This window comes from Ornithodoros turicata, chromosome 3 (genome assembly GCF_037126465.1).
Source record: "Ornithodoros turicata isolate Travis chromosome 3, ASM3712646v1, whole genome shotgun sequence".
Lineage (NCBI taxonomy): Eukaryota > Metazoa > Arthropoda > Arachnida > Ixodida > Argasidae > Ornithodoros > Ornithodoros turicata.
The window spans coordinates 105,978,217-105,995,101 of record NC_088203.1 but is presented as its reverse complement, the minus strand read 5'-3'; the positions used below and the strand labels follow the sequence as shown (position 1 = coordinate 105,995,101).

The following is a 16,885-nucleotide window of genomic DNA, read 5'->3' as shown; positions in this document are numbered from 1 at the left end:
ATGCGGAGAGCCCTATAGGTGACGTTATCCGGCCCAGGAGAGGACCGAACCCTATAGACAGCAGCAGCGCACTTCTGAACTCGGCCAGTATCCATGCCCTAGTAGACCCACAGTCTACTAGGAAAACGACCATAGCCACATTGTAACTATCCGAATGGTATGGCACTTATCTGGCACATTCGGAGCCTTTCGGAGTCAGAAACTGTCACTACCAGTCGTATCGATTCCTAGTGTACTATAATATATCCCCCACAAACCGTCCAATATTTTGTCAACTACTGATCGACACTATTTTACGTGACTTTTAGCAGCCACTGCAAATGAACTTCTCAAAAGGTATACAAAGTACTGCACAGCGAGATTGGTCTCCAGAATAGCTATCATGAAACACAGACTTTTTTCTCTCTCTCCTGCCAATTTCTTATCGATGATTTACACCGTGGTATATACGACGGAACATTTCGGTCGGCTCGCGGCAGGACCGGATTTCGTCCCTCTTTTTGGAACTGGTCAGCCCGGCTAAGATAAGATAAAAACTACTTAGCCACCTTTATGACACGTTTATTTTCTTATTGTTTTTGTATCTCCTCTTAATGAAGACAACGAGAACGCAACAGTTCCGGCATCGGCAGAACAAGTCAGCGTCACTTTTTCGCGGCGAAACCACTTTCCATGAAACGTTGTCCTTCCTACGACGAGAACAGCCGCCGAGCTTTGTTGGAGGACAATGCGACGCTGAATGCCTCGTGAGTTTCGTCAGGGTGACGTTGACCGCAGATCGAGGTCAGAGCTCAGGCTTCCCCAATCACGAGCACGAGTTGATATATATTCTGCGTTTTGTACCCAGGAAGCCACGTTGCACGGAGTGTTTATCCATAATTCTAATCACGGAGTTGGTGTTGCAAAAAAAAAAAAAAAGGGGGGGGGGGTTCCTCGTTACAGCTATAGCAAGCCCCCCCCCCCCCCTCTTTGTTTTTTTTTTCGTACGTGGTGCACAGGTAAAAAAAGTTAGAGGGGTGCCGCCAAACATTCGGAGTGGCTATCTGGATTTGATGGGCTGATTCACTGATAGGCACTGTCGTTGATGCCAGGCCGATCTCCTTGGTCATGCTGCATTACCACACACATATCCCTCACACTCAGTTTACGTGCTACTGTTAAACTATCATATGCTTTCAACATATGGTGAGATCATGGCCGGCTATAACGAGAACGTTCGACTACAATACAGATAAACAACAACATTTGTAATTTGCAAAAGTGACGGATAAAGTATCGTGTTACTTTTTATGGGTAACATGCGGTAACGGTATTCCGTTCCTTTAAAAAAACGTGCGTCGATATCGGTATTCCGCTACTTTTCGCTTAAGTGACGAGTATCGGTATCACGTTACATTATTTTGGCACCGCGTATACAACACAGCACATTAGTGGATCGTCGGAAGCGAATAGGCGGTTGGTATAATTGTACGGCTCTTACTTCACCTCCGCTCAGTTTACGGTCACACCCCCAGCGTCCGTCCGTTTATGAAGCTATAGTATAGACGTGACTCTCGTGGAGAAAATTGGTCCACGCCCCCCTCTCTCTTCATGTGTGTGGAGTCAATATAACCCTAAGCTGTGCAATCTTTCGTGTGTGCTGTCAAGTCAAGCCGAGATTGCTCCAGGAAGAACGCATTTCGGATGACAGCTAATTTAGGCTGCAGCCAAACAGTTTTCACTTCTGGATAGGATTGCCTGTGCGGAAACGAAAAGCCGTTTACGCGCCCTTTAACGGCAGGTATACGAGGAATCACGTCAAAACTAAGAGCTCATTTCGTCAATCAAAACGTTTCATTTGAATACGAGTATGTGTCATAACACTCTTGTCTGTTGGGCAAATGGTTCAGAAGCTGTGTAAGAAATGAGTTTCCAAGGCGTGAACCACAATTAATGTCCGGTTCCCGTGTACCATGCGAGCACATTCCAAAGACAGCGTTCTTTAATGTCGCACCTCCATAAATAAATGTTCAATATGTTAAGTATATTAAAAGTTCGTCCATATTCCAATTTTCTCCGGACTGCTCTCCAATGAATGTGTAGTCAGTTCTGTTTCACTGCACTCTTTTGTTTCTGTAATCAACGAGAACTTACGTCCAAGATACCGTTAAATCCATGCTGCTCACGGTGTCGATATATCCGTGCAGTTACATCCAACGACCCATTCAGATATTAGGGTTACAGGGATCTTATCTTACAGGGATACATCATCAAGAGTCAAGATAAAGCACTCCGAGGACAGTTTTGAGAATTGTTAAAACACGCATGGCGACTTTTGTATTGAGAATCAGTTGATGGTGACGTCACAGAAGAGACAATTGCTGGCAATAAGCTTCCATTATAAACGGTGGCTGGCAAATTTTTAAGAAACGAAATCGGAGTAAACGCAACTCTCACAGAACTCTGTTTGTGCACTTGTAGTTTAGATATTTATATACGGTGCAAACACAATTCCATCACGTGGATGTCGCACTTAAATTTTTCCAAGTTATCGTCAGTATGCTTCTATCAACATCCCAGTACATCATCATTACTTATTTGTTGTTGTTGTTGTTGTTCTATCAATTGAGTCCGAACACGTCGCCTCCCCCACTAGAAAGTTACTATGGTTACGCGAACGCTGAGGCGGCGCCGCTTTTTGAAACGCATGTGTGAGCGTACCCACACGCGGCAGATGAGCGCGGCAAAAAATTCTTGGCAATGCATTTCAGGGTGAACAGTCGTCGTGTGATAAATGTAAAAAATTAGAGCGCTAATTAACCTTCTCATTAATTGCGCTACGCGGAAATTTGCGTAAAGCTTGCAGGAGGCGTTATTCATTGCCGAATATTTTCGTTTTTCGTTTATATTTCGTTTCAAGCGCTTTTACTTGCCGGAGCATCACTGTCTGAAATATGAAGCCAGTTACTTTCAATTCGACTGCTCTTCCAGCACCGTTCCCAGAAGGCCATCTCAAAGATTTTCTGTTTCTGACGCATTATGAAACGTCGTGACTCGAGTCGACAACTAACAAAAAAAAAAAAACTGTATAAAATAATTTCCTTAGAAAAAAAAAGAAAAAATGCAACACCCGGACATCGACGCGCGCGTTCCCGCACAACTACACTCTTAAAAATGAACTTCACCGCATAGCACGCTCCTAGCCAACCATAATCGCAAATGATATCGTTATCTTCCCTGGTTCGTTAAAAACGGGAGGCGTACGCCTTTTTTGTGACACTTATGCGGTTCATAATCACACAAAGGCGTACAAAGTCACAAAAAAGGCGTACGCCTCCCGTTTTTAACGAACCAGGGAAGATAACGATATCATTTGCGATTATGGTTGGCTAGGAGCGTGCTATGCGGTGAAGTTCATTTTTAAGAGTGTAGCGCTGCAGGATGAAACGAGGAGGAGGAGGAAAAACGCCGCCTGTGATGTCATTACGGTGGTGGGTATAGAGATGCGAAGCCCCGAAAAAACAAACGGAAATTTTGGGGGGAAAACGGTTTCTTTTTTGTTTTTTTCCTCGTCTCCGGAAAAATTGCCCAAAATTTCCAGGCGGTTGTTACAATTGAACGACACAGACGTAAAGTCCCAATGAGTTTCTGTTATTATCCCCGAGAGGTCGGGGAAGCCTGCCCCCGATTAACGAGGAATGCGTGTCTCCGCTCGTGCTGTTAGTACGGAGTTTCCCTTGAGAAATTTATTCATTAATTTATTACTTATTTAACTGGTTTGTACTGTTTAGGAATGACCTGTAGCACGATACGGCTTCACCCGCCATCACGAGTGGTATACTTCTGGGTTTCTGGATAGGACTGTCCCTTTAAAAGAGAGAGACGCCAACTTGCATGTGTGCGACGCACCGTGACCATTTTTTTGTCTGCTGCTCGACTACACAGTAGTATATGTAGATGCTACATAGTCCGAAACAGCAGGTTGTAGTTACGTAAAACAGGTAATAAAACAGGTAACTTTCCGTACATGACGAGCATAGATTTAGTCGCTTTATTTAGTTTCATTTTCACTCGCTTTCCTGTCTGTTTTATGCACAGCGCAAATCACTCTGCCAGGATGTTCTTCGCTTCATTCTCTCTTTGTGCGTATGGCTGTCAAGGTTGCTCAGTGGTCTTCCATTCCATGAGTTTACCCAACAGAGGGAGAAAGAAGGGTCCATTATTTGCATCGGGTGAGCGCACCGCGCCCAGGTTGACCCCCCGTTGGGAAATTGTGCAAGCAACTGGGTCTACCTCGTTTTGCCACTGACGGTGTTACGGGGATGGCCTTGTAAATGCTAATTAAATGCTTCCCTTTCTTCTGTACCTTTTTTTTCTCTCTCTCTCCTTCGAAATCTTTGCAGTGTAATGGAGAACTTCTGCAGATTCCCTGCTTCTCCCGCATTTCGTATTCGAAACTGGGATCAACTGCGGTGCTCCTGAATCAGGACGTACGTCTTGGCAGCGGTACTTTCCCGCAAACGAGATATGTTACTAAACATCAACTAACTCATTTTCGCGATCCTAAATCATTTTCACAGTCTTACACCAGTCAGGTAAGGTGCTTCCCTGTTAGGAAATTCCCTTCGGAGGGCAGTACGTGTTTGACTCCGCAGACGGTACAAAGATCGCACTGACGTTTAGTGCCCCAAGCAGCAAAATGCACTGAAAGTCGAGTGCAATAGGGGTGGACGGGTAGATGAAAGGCCTTGAACAGATTCATGAAACTAGAGAACATTGATAAGACACATACCATCCACCCCTAATGCACTCGACTTCCAGTACATTGTGCTGCTTGGGGCTACTTCTACCTGCATGCAGAAAACCATGCACAAACAGCTGGGCTCGTAATCTCTTCTCATTGCCTTCCCTTCTCTCGTTATCTGAACGACATCCAGAGCAAAATTTTCTCTGCGATAATCAACCGGGAAGATACAGGGTGCATGCACAATAGCGGCATCCAGGAGCGCATGCCCATAACATTCGTTCTAATCTATGCACACGCCCAAAACATTTTTGGTCGCTTCACCCACTTTGATTGGCCCAGATAACATGACACTACCCTTTCGATAGCAACACTGTCACACTGCTATATCTACCCGAGCGCCCCACATTTGTAGCGATGTAGGCCCCGATATTAGCTTCGGCAACGCCATGAGCGCGCATCGTCTGTTTCATCATGTCAATCATTAGCGTACTCATGAGCGTGTCACACTCCTTACCTTTTGAATCCGCATGTTTCGAAATATATCCAGCGTTATTTCACTATAATCACCGTCGCACAACACAGAACAGCACGAAACATTCGCAGAAGACAGCGCACATTTTTCCCCATCTACGGGGAAATGCTCGCAGACGACACGCCGCGCCGAAAGGGAAGCGGATGTGACGTCAAGTATGCCCTCGACCAATTGTAGCGTTCTCTCGATTTGCTTTCGCCCTTTCTGCGCGCAGATGAGGGAGGGCTTGTTTCGATTTGAGCGGGGTGAAAGGTTAAAAACTTTATTCTCTCGATTTTAGAATGCCGTCCTTCAGTGACGGAGTTCCCACTTGGTGCTTGCGCTATTGTTGCTGAGTCTGGAACGGTTCAACTTTAATAAATGGTTGGAGCGTAAGATCGCCCTCTCGGAGAAAGCCGTCCTCCGCTGCATGCCGTAACGAGATGCGAACCTGTTTTTCAAGCTTTCGAAGAGTTGGTTTATGGCGACAGAAACTGATATCTGCTCGTACTATATCCGTCTTGTAGTATCGTTTATTGCTTAGGTCGAAGACATTCACCGTACCGTTTTCAACGTTGTAAGGATGTTACGTAGTGAACATACATGCTCAATGCCATTTCTTTTCGTGTCTTCAAAAGTAACCTCGATTCACAAAGAGGAATTGACGACTCGGAAACCATATTAGAGCGACAGTCAGAGCCCAAACTAAAGCTAAGAAAATGCCCTTACATGCTTTCTTGTGACAATCACCGTGCATAACATTTCATGTGAATTCGCAGCCAATTATTTATAATTGAATTTATCGTCATTCGTTTCGTCGCCGTGGTTCCACTGTGAGTAACTTCCGGTTTCTGTTTTGTCAAGCAATCCAAGCCACCGAATCGAGACAAAACTTGCTGGTTACGTTTTATCATATCACCAGAACAGGCCTCAACCACCTTTACGTTGTTCCCACAACCTCAACAATTCAGCTCATGCTTACGTCATAGTGAAATCGAAACTGAGCAATAAGAAAAACGAAATTTTGTTTATTGTACATACACGTTGCCAACCGATGGGGAAAACATCATTAGTCTTGAAACGGTGCCAGTTTCCGTGATTCGTTCAGAATGTGACCAGCGGTCAGTACGCAGAACCAATCTGATATTTGAAACCGTATTAACAAAAAATAAAATAGTACAACTATTCCAAGTCTAATTTACAGAAAATGAGCAAACCACCTCATTCTTATTTAATTTCGTTGGTGTGCTTTTTCTAGTTCTTTGTTCCTTCCCCTGGTTACCGAACCCTGTCTTTTTGCAGCGTACGCACAGTGCAGTGCAGTGCTTAGTACGATAAATATTCCCTCAAAAACGCTTCAGAATAACAGTAACGAAGTGCGTCAAAGACCGATAGCGGAACTCACTTCTCACATCCTACTGGTGAAATGATACCCTTTTTAGCACTTTGATGGCTATGTTCCTCTTCATGAACCCTCACCCCAACTGTTATCCCCTGCGGGCAACCTTGGAGCGACTCCAAGCGCTACGGCATAATTTTCTCATTAAGGCTGTCTTATCATCCATTTGACACACATTAACATATAATGTCTGACCACTGTGATCGAGGCTATGCGTGATATTGCCACGCGAATGTCGCAACGTCGCGTTATTATACGTTTGGCGCGCATGTAAACCCAAGCTTTCCGAACGTGCATTCGAGTAGCTGTTACCAATGCCCTTGAAACAAAACACTCTTAAAAATGAACTTCACCGCATAGCACGCTCCTAGCCAACCATAATCTCGAATGATATAGTTACCTGCCCTGATTTGTTGAAAACGGTAGGCGTACGCCTTTTCTGTGACGCTTATGCTGTTCATAATTGTCACAGAAAAGGCGTACGCCTCCCGTTTTCAACAAATCAGGGCAGATAACGATATCATTCGAGATGATGGTTGGCTAAGAGCGTGCTATGCGGTGAAGTTCATTTTTAAGAGTGAACAACGAGACGGGGCATCCAGAAGAGTATGATGTAGTATGTCTGAATTTTAAAAAAAAACGACAGCAACATCAATGGCGTCTTCTCCTCGTGTTGTCAAGACGTAAAACACACCGTTGGGAACGGCAAATAAACTATTATCACCTTCGATGTCCGGCTCTTCGATCAGCGACAAAGCAACTCTCATAATCATCTATCTCATTTTCATAAGGAACGAGTCACGTTGCTGGTTGCCAAGTAGGCTCGCTCTCTTCCTGCCGAAACGTCGGCAACATTACAGCGATAATTTATCTTTTTGCTCAAGGTCTCTTTCCTGTTTCGGTTACAACACAGAGCAGCACCACCCCCGACCGCGTCAAGAAGCCTTGGAATCGTCTCTATAGACTTTGGTGACGCTCTGGGTTCGACGTTTAGGCGTCGCGTATATGCGAACCTTCGAACCTTATTTTTACTAAGACTTTTATTGAGACTTATTTTTACTTTAACCCCATAAAACGCAATAAATAGCAACTCACCCAAAGAAAAATTTAGCAGCCGACTTTTACCCCCAGAATTTGGAGATGATATTTGCGCGTATGTTGCACGAGCGTTTTCGAATGAAAGCTCCATTGCGGGTTACTGTCAACGGGGTAATTGAATTTTATGACGAAGGAGGAACAATGATGAGAGTGAAAGATGTATTTGCGGTCAACCCGTTGGAAACAATGCGTGTGTAGAAGACGAGGATAAGTGACGGGTAAATTGATGCCTTTCCGATTCGTCAGATATTAGACAGGGTGTTGGGGGAGGGGGTTACGATTGGATCGTTGTGAGGTAGCAGGTGACGAGAACATCATCCCCTTATTTTGTATTTCCAATCTACGGCAGATGAACGCAACATCTGGTCGTTACATTTCCTGGTTACACCGTATACCTTCCGCGTTGTAGTGGGTGAGGTAATTAAACATAGAAGGACAAACACAACGCCACGAGTGTGTTTGTTTATATGAATGTGTGAGCGACTGGCTACAATGTAGGAGAGAATGTGTTGAGGTCACGTGAGTGCATGTTCTCGTGTTTCCTATAGTGTGGCTTGGTACGTACAGCTCCGGGCAACCTTAATAATAACACTGGAAAAAAATTATGTCTCATCTCCCAGCGCGATAACAGCCAACCTTGGGGCACAGGGGGAATGTTAAATGAGCAAAATCCTTGCATTGATTAAACTAACAGAATAATTTTGTTCAATTATGATTTCCTCATGGCCTCGAGGGTTGCTGTAATCGCGCACGGGAATAGGACATTTTTTCCCGCGTTATTATTAAGGTTGACCGGAGCGGTATACCTTTGATGCCTTTTTTTTCTTTTCAAATGCCATCATTCAATCGAAGTTCTTTCGACGGTCTAATATTTTCGGGTTGCACATGCGTCTCACGGATTCGTGGGGTGAAAATCGGCTGATATAATTTGGAGTAAAATCGAGTGCTGCTTGTGGTGTAAAGAGACGTTGTCAATCAACATTGGACCACACTTGCGTGTGGTGACTTCATATTTGAAAAATTTCTCCGTTTTTTTACAGTCCATTTGCTTTGGCTCGAAGCAATAGGTTCTGATGTTGCAAAGATATCCGGATGCTGGCTGCATCGCTTCTGCGCCGTTTTGGGCACTCACCCGTTAAAAAAGCTGGGCTCGAGGGTGGAATCGCGTTTTACTTCGGAAAGCCAAAGCGCTCAACTTGGAGCGGCGGAGCTAAAACGTATTCACTCGCGACCGTAGACAAATATATCCCTTACACCAACCGGGCCTTACGTAACACCTTGATGTCCTTGATGCTCTGAGCGGTTCCGGAGGAGTGCCTCAGCCACTACAACATAGCTTCTTTTTTTCGGTGTAACCAATTTCAAACGTAGCAGCAGATGAATGACGCGCCTTCCCGCTGGCCGCATAGTAACGAAAGCGATAGTAAAACGTCAAGTCACAATATGCTCTTGCTGTCAGTTAATAACGAGATTTCTAACAACATTAAAAGCATTTCGATTGCAATGTTCCGTAAAAATTTATTTTAATTTTTCTAATTATTTAATTATACTGGCGATTCTAAAATGCTTCATTTTATCTTTTCTTCGTGTTGTTCTATTCATCCAATCAATTTCTTTTAATCAGAGCTCGTCAGTACCCACTCCCACAGCCCGTTTGAAGGAATGAAACTCCCCGCGTCTTCGTCATGGTGCTGTGTAGCTGTTGTTGCCCCATGGGACAATATTTTTTTTTAAGCTTTGCCTCTAAGTAAAAACAGAAAGGAATTATTCGAGGGTGAATATCCTGAGCAATGACTCTGTTTCCACCCATAATAATTGCAGCAAATGAAATGAAAGTTAAAATGAGGGTAGGTGTTAGCGTAGGACTGGGAAGACTCGATCGCCTGCGCCCCCACGTGCATATTTCCAAGGAAGGTGTTATGCCCACGGAGATGTCCCGTTGCGGGCCTGTTATGCATGTCGAGTGCACTATGAATACTTTTTCGTTTGTTCCGTTTCACGTCTTGTTTTTACTGCCCTTTTATTCCCTTGGCGAAACTGCAGCGTCGCTGACAACGTGTTTTTTTTTTTTTAAGAAAAGAGTATATGTATACGATTATACGTTTAAATTAAAAACAAAATCGGTAATTTCTTTCACGGCCAGCACTGAAACATTCGAAGATGTATCCAAATATTTACTAAGTATATTTACCGTTCTACTGTAATTACTTTCATTTTCAAGCTCTGCCTCCAACGTTTAGAATGGTATTTCACCCTGTCCACTCATCATCACAATAAAGTTTTTGTTATTAGAATCGTATTTTAAACATGTTTTGTAGTATCTCATTGAACCTTTCAGTTCGTACAGCGTGACCTTTCAATTTTTCGTCCCTTCGTACAACCTTTCGACATCCCCAAATCATCATCATCATGTATTTCTCTCTCTCTCTCTCTCTTCGTCGTGAGGGCCCAGATGCATGGGGCTGTTTTCATTTTTTAAGGGAATGGCAAGCAAGACTCGTGTATGGGTAACATTTCCCTTCGTTGTTATTCACAATAAATGTATCCCTTCCTCGTACAGCTATAGTAAAAGTTGTTGCGCACGGCTCATGTGCAGAACGCTGGGGAGGGTGGAGTTGGATAAAGTGGTCTTGTGTACCAAACTCGTAAAGTAATTCCGGGAAAAATCGAGCTGCCAACATCGATAAAATAGCGTACACTCTTAAAAATGAGTTTCACCACATAACACGCTCCTAGCCAACCTTCATCCCGAATAACAACGTTCTCGTCCCTGATTTGTGGAAAATGTGGGGCGGAGCCTATTTTGTGACACTTATGCTGTTCATAATTGTCACAAAAAAGGCGTACGCCTCCCGTTTTCAGCAAATCACGGAAGATAACGATATCATTCGAGGTTATGGTTGGCTAGGAGCGTGCTATGCAGTGAAGTTCATTTTTAAGAGTGTATATAGCCTATACGCAGGCAAGCTGGTGGACAATATCCAGGACGACGCAGCGTGAGCTTTCACCAACTACACTCTTAAAAACGAGTTCTACCACATAATACGCTCCTTAACAACCGTCATCCCGAATGATGATTGACCATACGGGATGATGATTGGCAAGGAGCGTACTATGTGGTGGAACTCAATTTTCAGGGTGTACACCCTTAGAAATGAAATTCACCGCATAGCCCGCTCGTAGCCAACCATAATCTCAAATGATATCGTTATCTTCCCTGATTTGTTGAAAACGGGAGGTGTACGCCTTTTTTTGTAACAATTATGAACAGCATAAGTGTCACAAAAATGGCGTACGCCTCCCGTCTTCAACAAATCAAGGCAGACAACGATATCGTTCGAGATGATGTTTAGCTACGAGCGTGCTATGCGGTGAAGTTCATTTTTAAGAGTGTAAAGTCACTAAATAAGCTATGCACAACAACAAGGACGTCACGTCATTGTCGTTTTATTGTACCCAAGCTCAGGCTTTGTCGTCAATGAACCTGTTTCAACATCGAATTCGGGAGAAAATTATTGGGTAGAATACACCAAGGCACCAATGGAATTCGAACCACTCGTACACTCTTAAAAATGTACTTCACCGCATAGCACGCTCCTAGCCAACTGTCACCCCTAGTGACATGGTTCTCGTTCCTGATTTGTTCAAAACAGAGGGCGTACGCCTTTTTTGTACCAATTATGTACTATATAAGCGGTACAAAAAAGGCGTACGCCTTCTGTTTTGAACAAATCAGGCACGAGAACCATGTCACTAGGGGTGATAGTTGGCTAGGAGCGTGCTGTGCGGTGAAGTACATTTTTAGGAGTGTACGAGTGGTTCGAATGCCATTGGTGCCAATAGCTCCTGCGAAGATTGCCGAGAATTGCCATTGGAAAAAGGTTGTAGAGTATCACTCTAAAAACAGCACTTCACCGCATAGCACGCTGTGCACCAGCCATTGCTACGAATGATAGCGTTATCGCTTCTGATTCGAGGAGAGGGGGGGGGGGGGCGTACGCCTTGCCGTGGCAATTTGGATATATGATAATTGCCACAAAAAGGCGTACGCCTCCTCGTCTCCTCGAATCAAAAGCGATAACCCTATCGTTCGCGACAATGATTGGCGCACTACGTGCTATGCGGTGAAGTTCTGTTTTTAGAGTGATACTCTCCGGGGAGTAATATTACTCTCCAGTAGGGAGAAAGGTGTTATGCTACTCCCTTGAGGGAGTGAGGAGACACCCTTTTGAGCGTAATTGTCCTCTCCAAAAGGGTGTTATATATGTGGCAAAAAATGAGTTAAAGTACACCCTTTTTTTAAGAGTGTACACTGCACGGTGCACCAGCTCGCTTGCACCATTCTAATTTGCTCACCAATATACCTCTACCCGAGAAACGTCACCATGACGTTGGTAGACAGACTGAAACCGAAACAAATCGGAAGGGGAGGGCTGGGTTCCACGAATGGGCACTTGTTCGCTGCCTCCTGCCTCCCATTCAAAGAAAAGTAGGTCCGAAGGTCGCGTCCCTTTCAGGGACAATCGTAATCCCCTCAAGACCGTGGCTTCCCGGCGCCCCTTGTTCACCCCTAGTTTCGAGCGTAGTTCAACTCTACCAAGTTGGTGGCGCTGTCGAACACGATGACGTGTTGTTTACAAACAGGGAGAGGTCTATTATTGCGTTGGTTGCGTCTGGTCACGACAAACAGGATCATTTCGAGAAGAGGTAGATTAGGGTAGGAATGACGTTGATAGGTAACTGTTGCAATCGGTGTGTGGTCGTCGCAGCCCGCTGTAAGCCAGTCTTAGCCTCCCACAAAAATGATAGAAATAGACACGTCCGCACTGGATATATTGCACTAACAGAAGCGATGAAAGAAGGAAAGCGGTTGAAAGATGAATTTTTTTAGGGGAACTTGGTTTTGAAAGATATATGACCGAAACAATGTCAATGAAAGGTGACAACCTGTCGGCAATCAATAGGCTGGGAAATCCAGTGCAGTATCAACTGTCTAAGCACATCAATCTGAAGTACATGTACCCGATTGAAAATGGGGTCTTTGTAGTAGAGTACCTACCAACCCAAAATATGATTGCCGATGCGGGCTAAAGGAAATGACTTGTTTTGTGCAAAGGGGTTTAGTTTGAACATACAGGGTGGCTCACGTAACGTGTCAAAATATTATATTTAAAAATCTACACGTCGGAAAATTATGGGGTCAACGGTATTCGCCTTCAGATAGTTTTTGCCATCGTGTGAGGACAATTTTATGAATTTCATCATGAGAAACTTAATTTTCCGCATGAAAGTCCGGAAATTGCCGAGTCAACCTAACATTTTTTTCGACAGATTCGGGAAGCACGGGGCGGGTTTAGCAAACCACGGAAAAATTGATTTCGTGGAAGTAAGGAGCGGTAAAAAATTGGGAAAATATCCCATGTAGCCAGAGCGCTCCGGGAAGCGACGCATAAAAAACAGTAGCCCCACCCCTTCGCAATAGGCCCTTCATATCATGCAGGTTGGCGAGCCGTATCACCAAAGCAAAGGATAAAAAAAAAAGCGAAGAGTAGAACAACAAAAGAAGATAACCAAGTGAACCTGTCGTTGATAAGATGAGGCCATATGAGAGTGGAATTAGAGGGGCGGAACGACTGTTTTTCATGCGTCGCTTCCCGGAGCGCTCTGACGGGACGCGAAAGGCGAGCGGCATTTTGCGCAGCCCGAAATGGGATATTTTCCCAATTTTTTTTCTCGCTCCTTACTTTTGTACAACCGGAAATGCAATTTTCCGTGGTGGGCTAAACTCGACCCGTGCTTCCCGAATCTGTCGAAAAAATGTTATGTTGACTAGGCAATTTCATGACTTTAATTCGGAAAATTAAATTTCTCATGGCGAAAAATTTATAAAAGTATCCTCACACGATGGCAAAAACTCTCTGAAGGCGAATACCGTTGACCTCATAATTTTCCGACGTGTAGATTTTTAAATATAATTTTTTGACACGTTACGTGAGACACCCTGTATACAGTAAGGATATACGATATACGCGTCAAATGTCCTTTTATGTGATAATCGCAGTTAGTTCTTACTGCAACTTCTTTGTTTTCTATTTACACTAGGGGGAGTAAAGTTTTAGCGCAGGGCAGAGCGTGGGGAGAAGAATATTCCTGGCCATCACGAGAAGTGCAGACGTGTCTTTCTTTGCTTTTGCTGTCTGGATTACTGCGGGCTGCAACGACCACGCACCGATTATGCAACAGCAACGTCTCGGGCCAAGATCGAGATGACTTGGGACGACGGCCTTACTATTTGAGATACCCTCGAGGTGTCTCGTTTTATAAGTCCGCTATCTTCTATGAAGCGGAGCTGATTTTTAAATGCACGTCGTTCAGAATTTTGTCCGCTTGTGGAAGATGCCTTCTGCTTGCCTTGTCGTACACTCTTAGAAATGAACTTCACAGCATAGCACGCTCGTAGCAAACCATAATCTCGAATGATATCGTTATCTTGCCTGATTTGTTGAAAACGGGATGTGTACGCCTTTTTTTGTGACAATTATGAACAGCGTAAGTGTCACAAAAATGGCGTACGCCTCCCGTCTTCAACAAATCAAGGCAGACAACGATATCGTTCGAGATGATGGTTAGCTACGAGCGTGCTATGCGGTGAAGTTCATTTTTAAGAGTGTAATATGGACCAAACCATTCGCGGTGCTCTTTGCTTGCAGTAAGCTAAGCCAAAGCATCGACACAACCTCAGGTAGAGCTTATTTTAAATAGCACTCCGCAGTATAGAGGTAAAAATGCTGAAATGTTACTAAAATACCTTAAAATTCATCGAGTGTCTGCCGGAGTAGTAGCGGCTGTGTACAGAACCACAACGCCCACAAAAATAATGCAGTTTTTAGTAACAGACGGAATAGGAAAGCACGCGTTACACAAAACGTCAAAGCGCCACAAGCCATTTTTCGCAGGACGTAACGCTGCACACTCTTAAAAATGAACTTCACCGCATAGCACGCTCCGTGCCAATCATCATCTCGAATGATATCGTTATCCGCCCTGATGTGTTGAAAACGGGAGGCGTACGCCTTTTTTGTGGCACTTATGCTGTTCATAATTGTCACACAAAAAGGCGTACGCCTCCCGTTTTCAACAAATCAGGGAGGATAACGATATCAATCGAGATGATGATTGGTTAGGAGCGTGCTATGCGGTGAAGTTCGTTCCCAAGAGTGCACGGTTGCAGGACACAGTAACCGTGGAATGGCCCCTGTTCCGGTTAAAGTTTCCTATGACCCGATAACGCCCTTTGATTTTATCATACTGGAGTCTTTCATATCCTATAGAGTCACTACGCGCGAACGTATTATGTGGCACAAAATGAAGCCTCTCTCGTTTAGGTCAGGGTCAGTAGTCGTAGTGGGCGTGCGTGCGGACGGGCAACTCCTCCCACCAGAACGAAGACGGTTTTCCCCGCCACAACAATACATACTGCATGCCGACTAGTGCTGTAAAGGTGCCGTTTCATGCACAATATCTTCCGTTTTGATGCGATCAACAGCGTGTCAAATAAATAAATAAATAAAACCGCTAGTCGGGCGTCACTGAGGAGATATCTAGGAATTTTCCTGAAAGAGAACTCCGAGATGTGGGAACCCCCACACTCTCAGAAAAAAAAAAAAGTTGTGAAAGGGTGGTAACTTCTATAGTTACCATCTACAGGTCAACATAGCGTCTGATAAAGGGTGTAAAAGGGTAGTAAAAGCAATTATCATATATCCAAATTGCTACAAAAAGGCGTACGCCCCCCTCGCTCACCGAATCAGAAGTGGTAACCCTATCATTCGTGGTAGAGAGTGAGGTAGCAGGTAGAACTTTGCAACCTTCTAGGCGCAATATATGCGACAAATACACTCTAAGAAAAAAAAGTATGATTTTCTACCCATTTCGGTAGAGCTGCATTGCAACCACATTTCTACTCCAACCAGTTTTACCTTTTGGGTATAACTGCAGAGTAGAAACTGTCGTTCTACCAGCTTGGGTGGGAAATTCTACCATTTTCTCTTAGAGCAAACGTGAGAGAGGGGAGGAAGGGGAAAGGGACGCCGCCGCTTATACCCGCGGTGGAGAAGTCGCGTGCGGATTGGCACGAAATGGTAGAAGGTACTGTCCTGCTGCAACTTTAGGTAGGAAAGTCTACTTTTTTTTCTTAGAGTGTATTATCTCCTGAAAGGTATAACTGCTCCACCCTTTCTTCTGAGTGTGCAGGACACACGAGTAGAATCGGCCAACTGAGCAAGCAGCCGATAGGCAGGCCGAGGTAAGCGGAAATTACCCGCAGTCCCATTTTGTGGCAACGTGCAGCATGTCTCCGCACACCAGCAAAGCTGGAATTAAGTCGCAACGAATTGACTTTGGTACAGAAAACAAAGGGTCAGTGAGTGACGGAAGGAACGAGTTGGCATTTTAGTAAGCTCGCTACCTCGAAACTGAAGTACGTTAAAATTAATGAAAGGATGTATTGCAAGCAACCCTGACATGGGTGAAGCACAGGAGCATGGCTCTCAAGCACCACATGATGCGACGCCACGTTTAAACGCCGCACAGAATCCACCTCAGTCGTTCATTTGGTGAGGGAGGGAAGCGAATATATTGGGGAAGATGAACTGACCTGGCCAAAAATCATAATGCGCATTAATAGGTATCCTTTCATAATCAGTGCCGACTACATTAAAAAAAACAAAAAATGAACCTACTCACCCAGCCGTCCTCCCTTGCAAACGATGAAACCACTTTTTCGTTTTTCTCTACACGGGAAAATCACCTGGCTCTCGAAACAAGCGTTGTCACTCACACGAAAATCAGCAGATGGCATTCGTCCTGATCATCGCTCCTGTGACTCCGAGAAAAGGTTTACCTACGCTGCCAGTGTGGGTCGCCATTCCTCCACACCCACAGATCCCCGACTGTGGGTGAGAAGAAAAAACGCCCACTATCACGAGCGGTGCACCACTTTGCATGAGGCTTCGCGCTGTCCCGATTATAGGCTAAAGGAGCCTTTTTATTTCTGAAAACTAGATATACGGACAGGTACATGTTTATAACCCTCTCGACCGAACTGTGGGAGTTCGCGATGTAGGCGATGGAGACGTACTTGCGTCGGACA

At 44.6% G+C, this 16,885-nt stretch overlaps 1 protein-coding gene across 8 annotated transcripts in view; it reads right to left on the bottom strand.

The window, feature by feature from the left end:
• Window positions 1-16,885, bottom strand: part of LOC135389107 (tensin-1-like) — a 160,725-nt gene that overhangs the window by 114,410 nt on the left and 29,430 nt on the right. The window contains exon 1 of one of the 8 annotated variants that reach the window (XM_064619091.1): window positions 5,241-5,372. The exons of the other annotated variants lie outside the window; for them this stretch is intronic. Coding sequence (XP_064475161.1) covers window positions 5,241-5,255 — 15 coding nt within the window. The 5' untranslated portion in view covers window positions 5,256-5,372. Of the gene's footprint in view, window positions 1-5,240; window positions 5,373-16,885 lie in introns of those variants that run through there. 8 annotated transcript variants of the gene reach the window in all.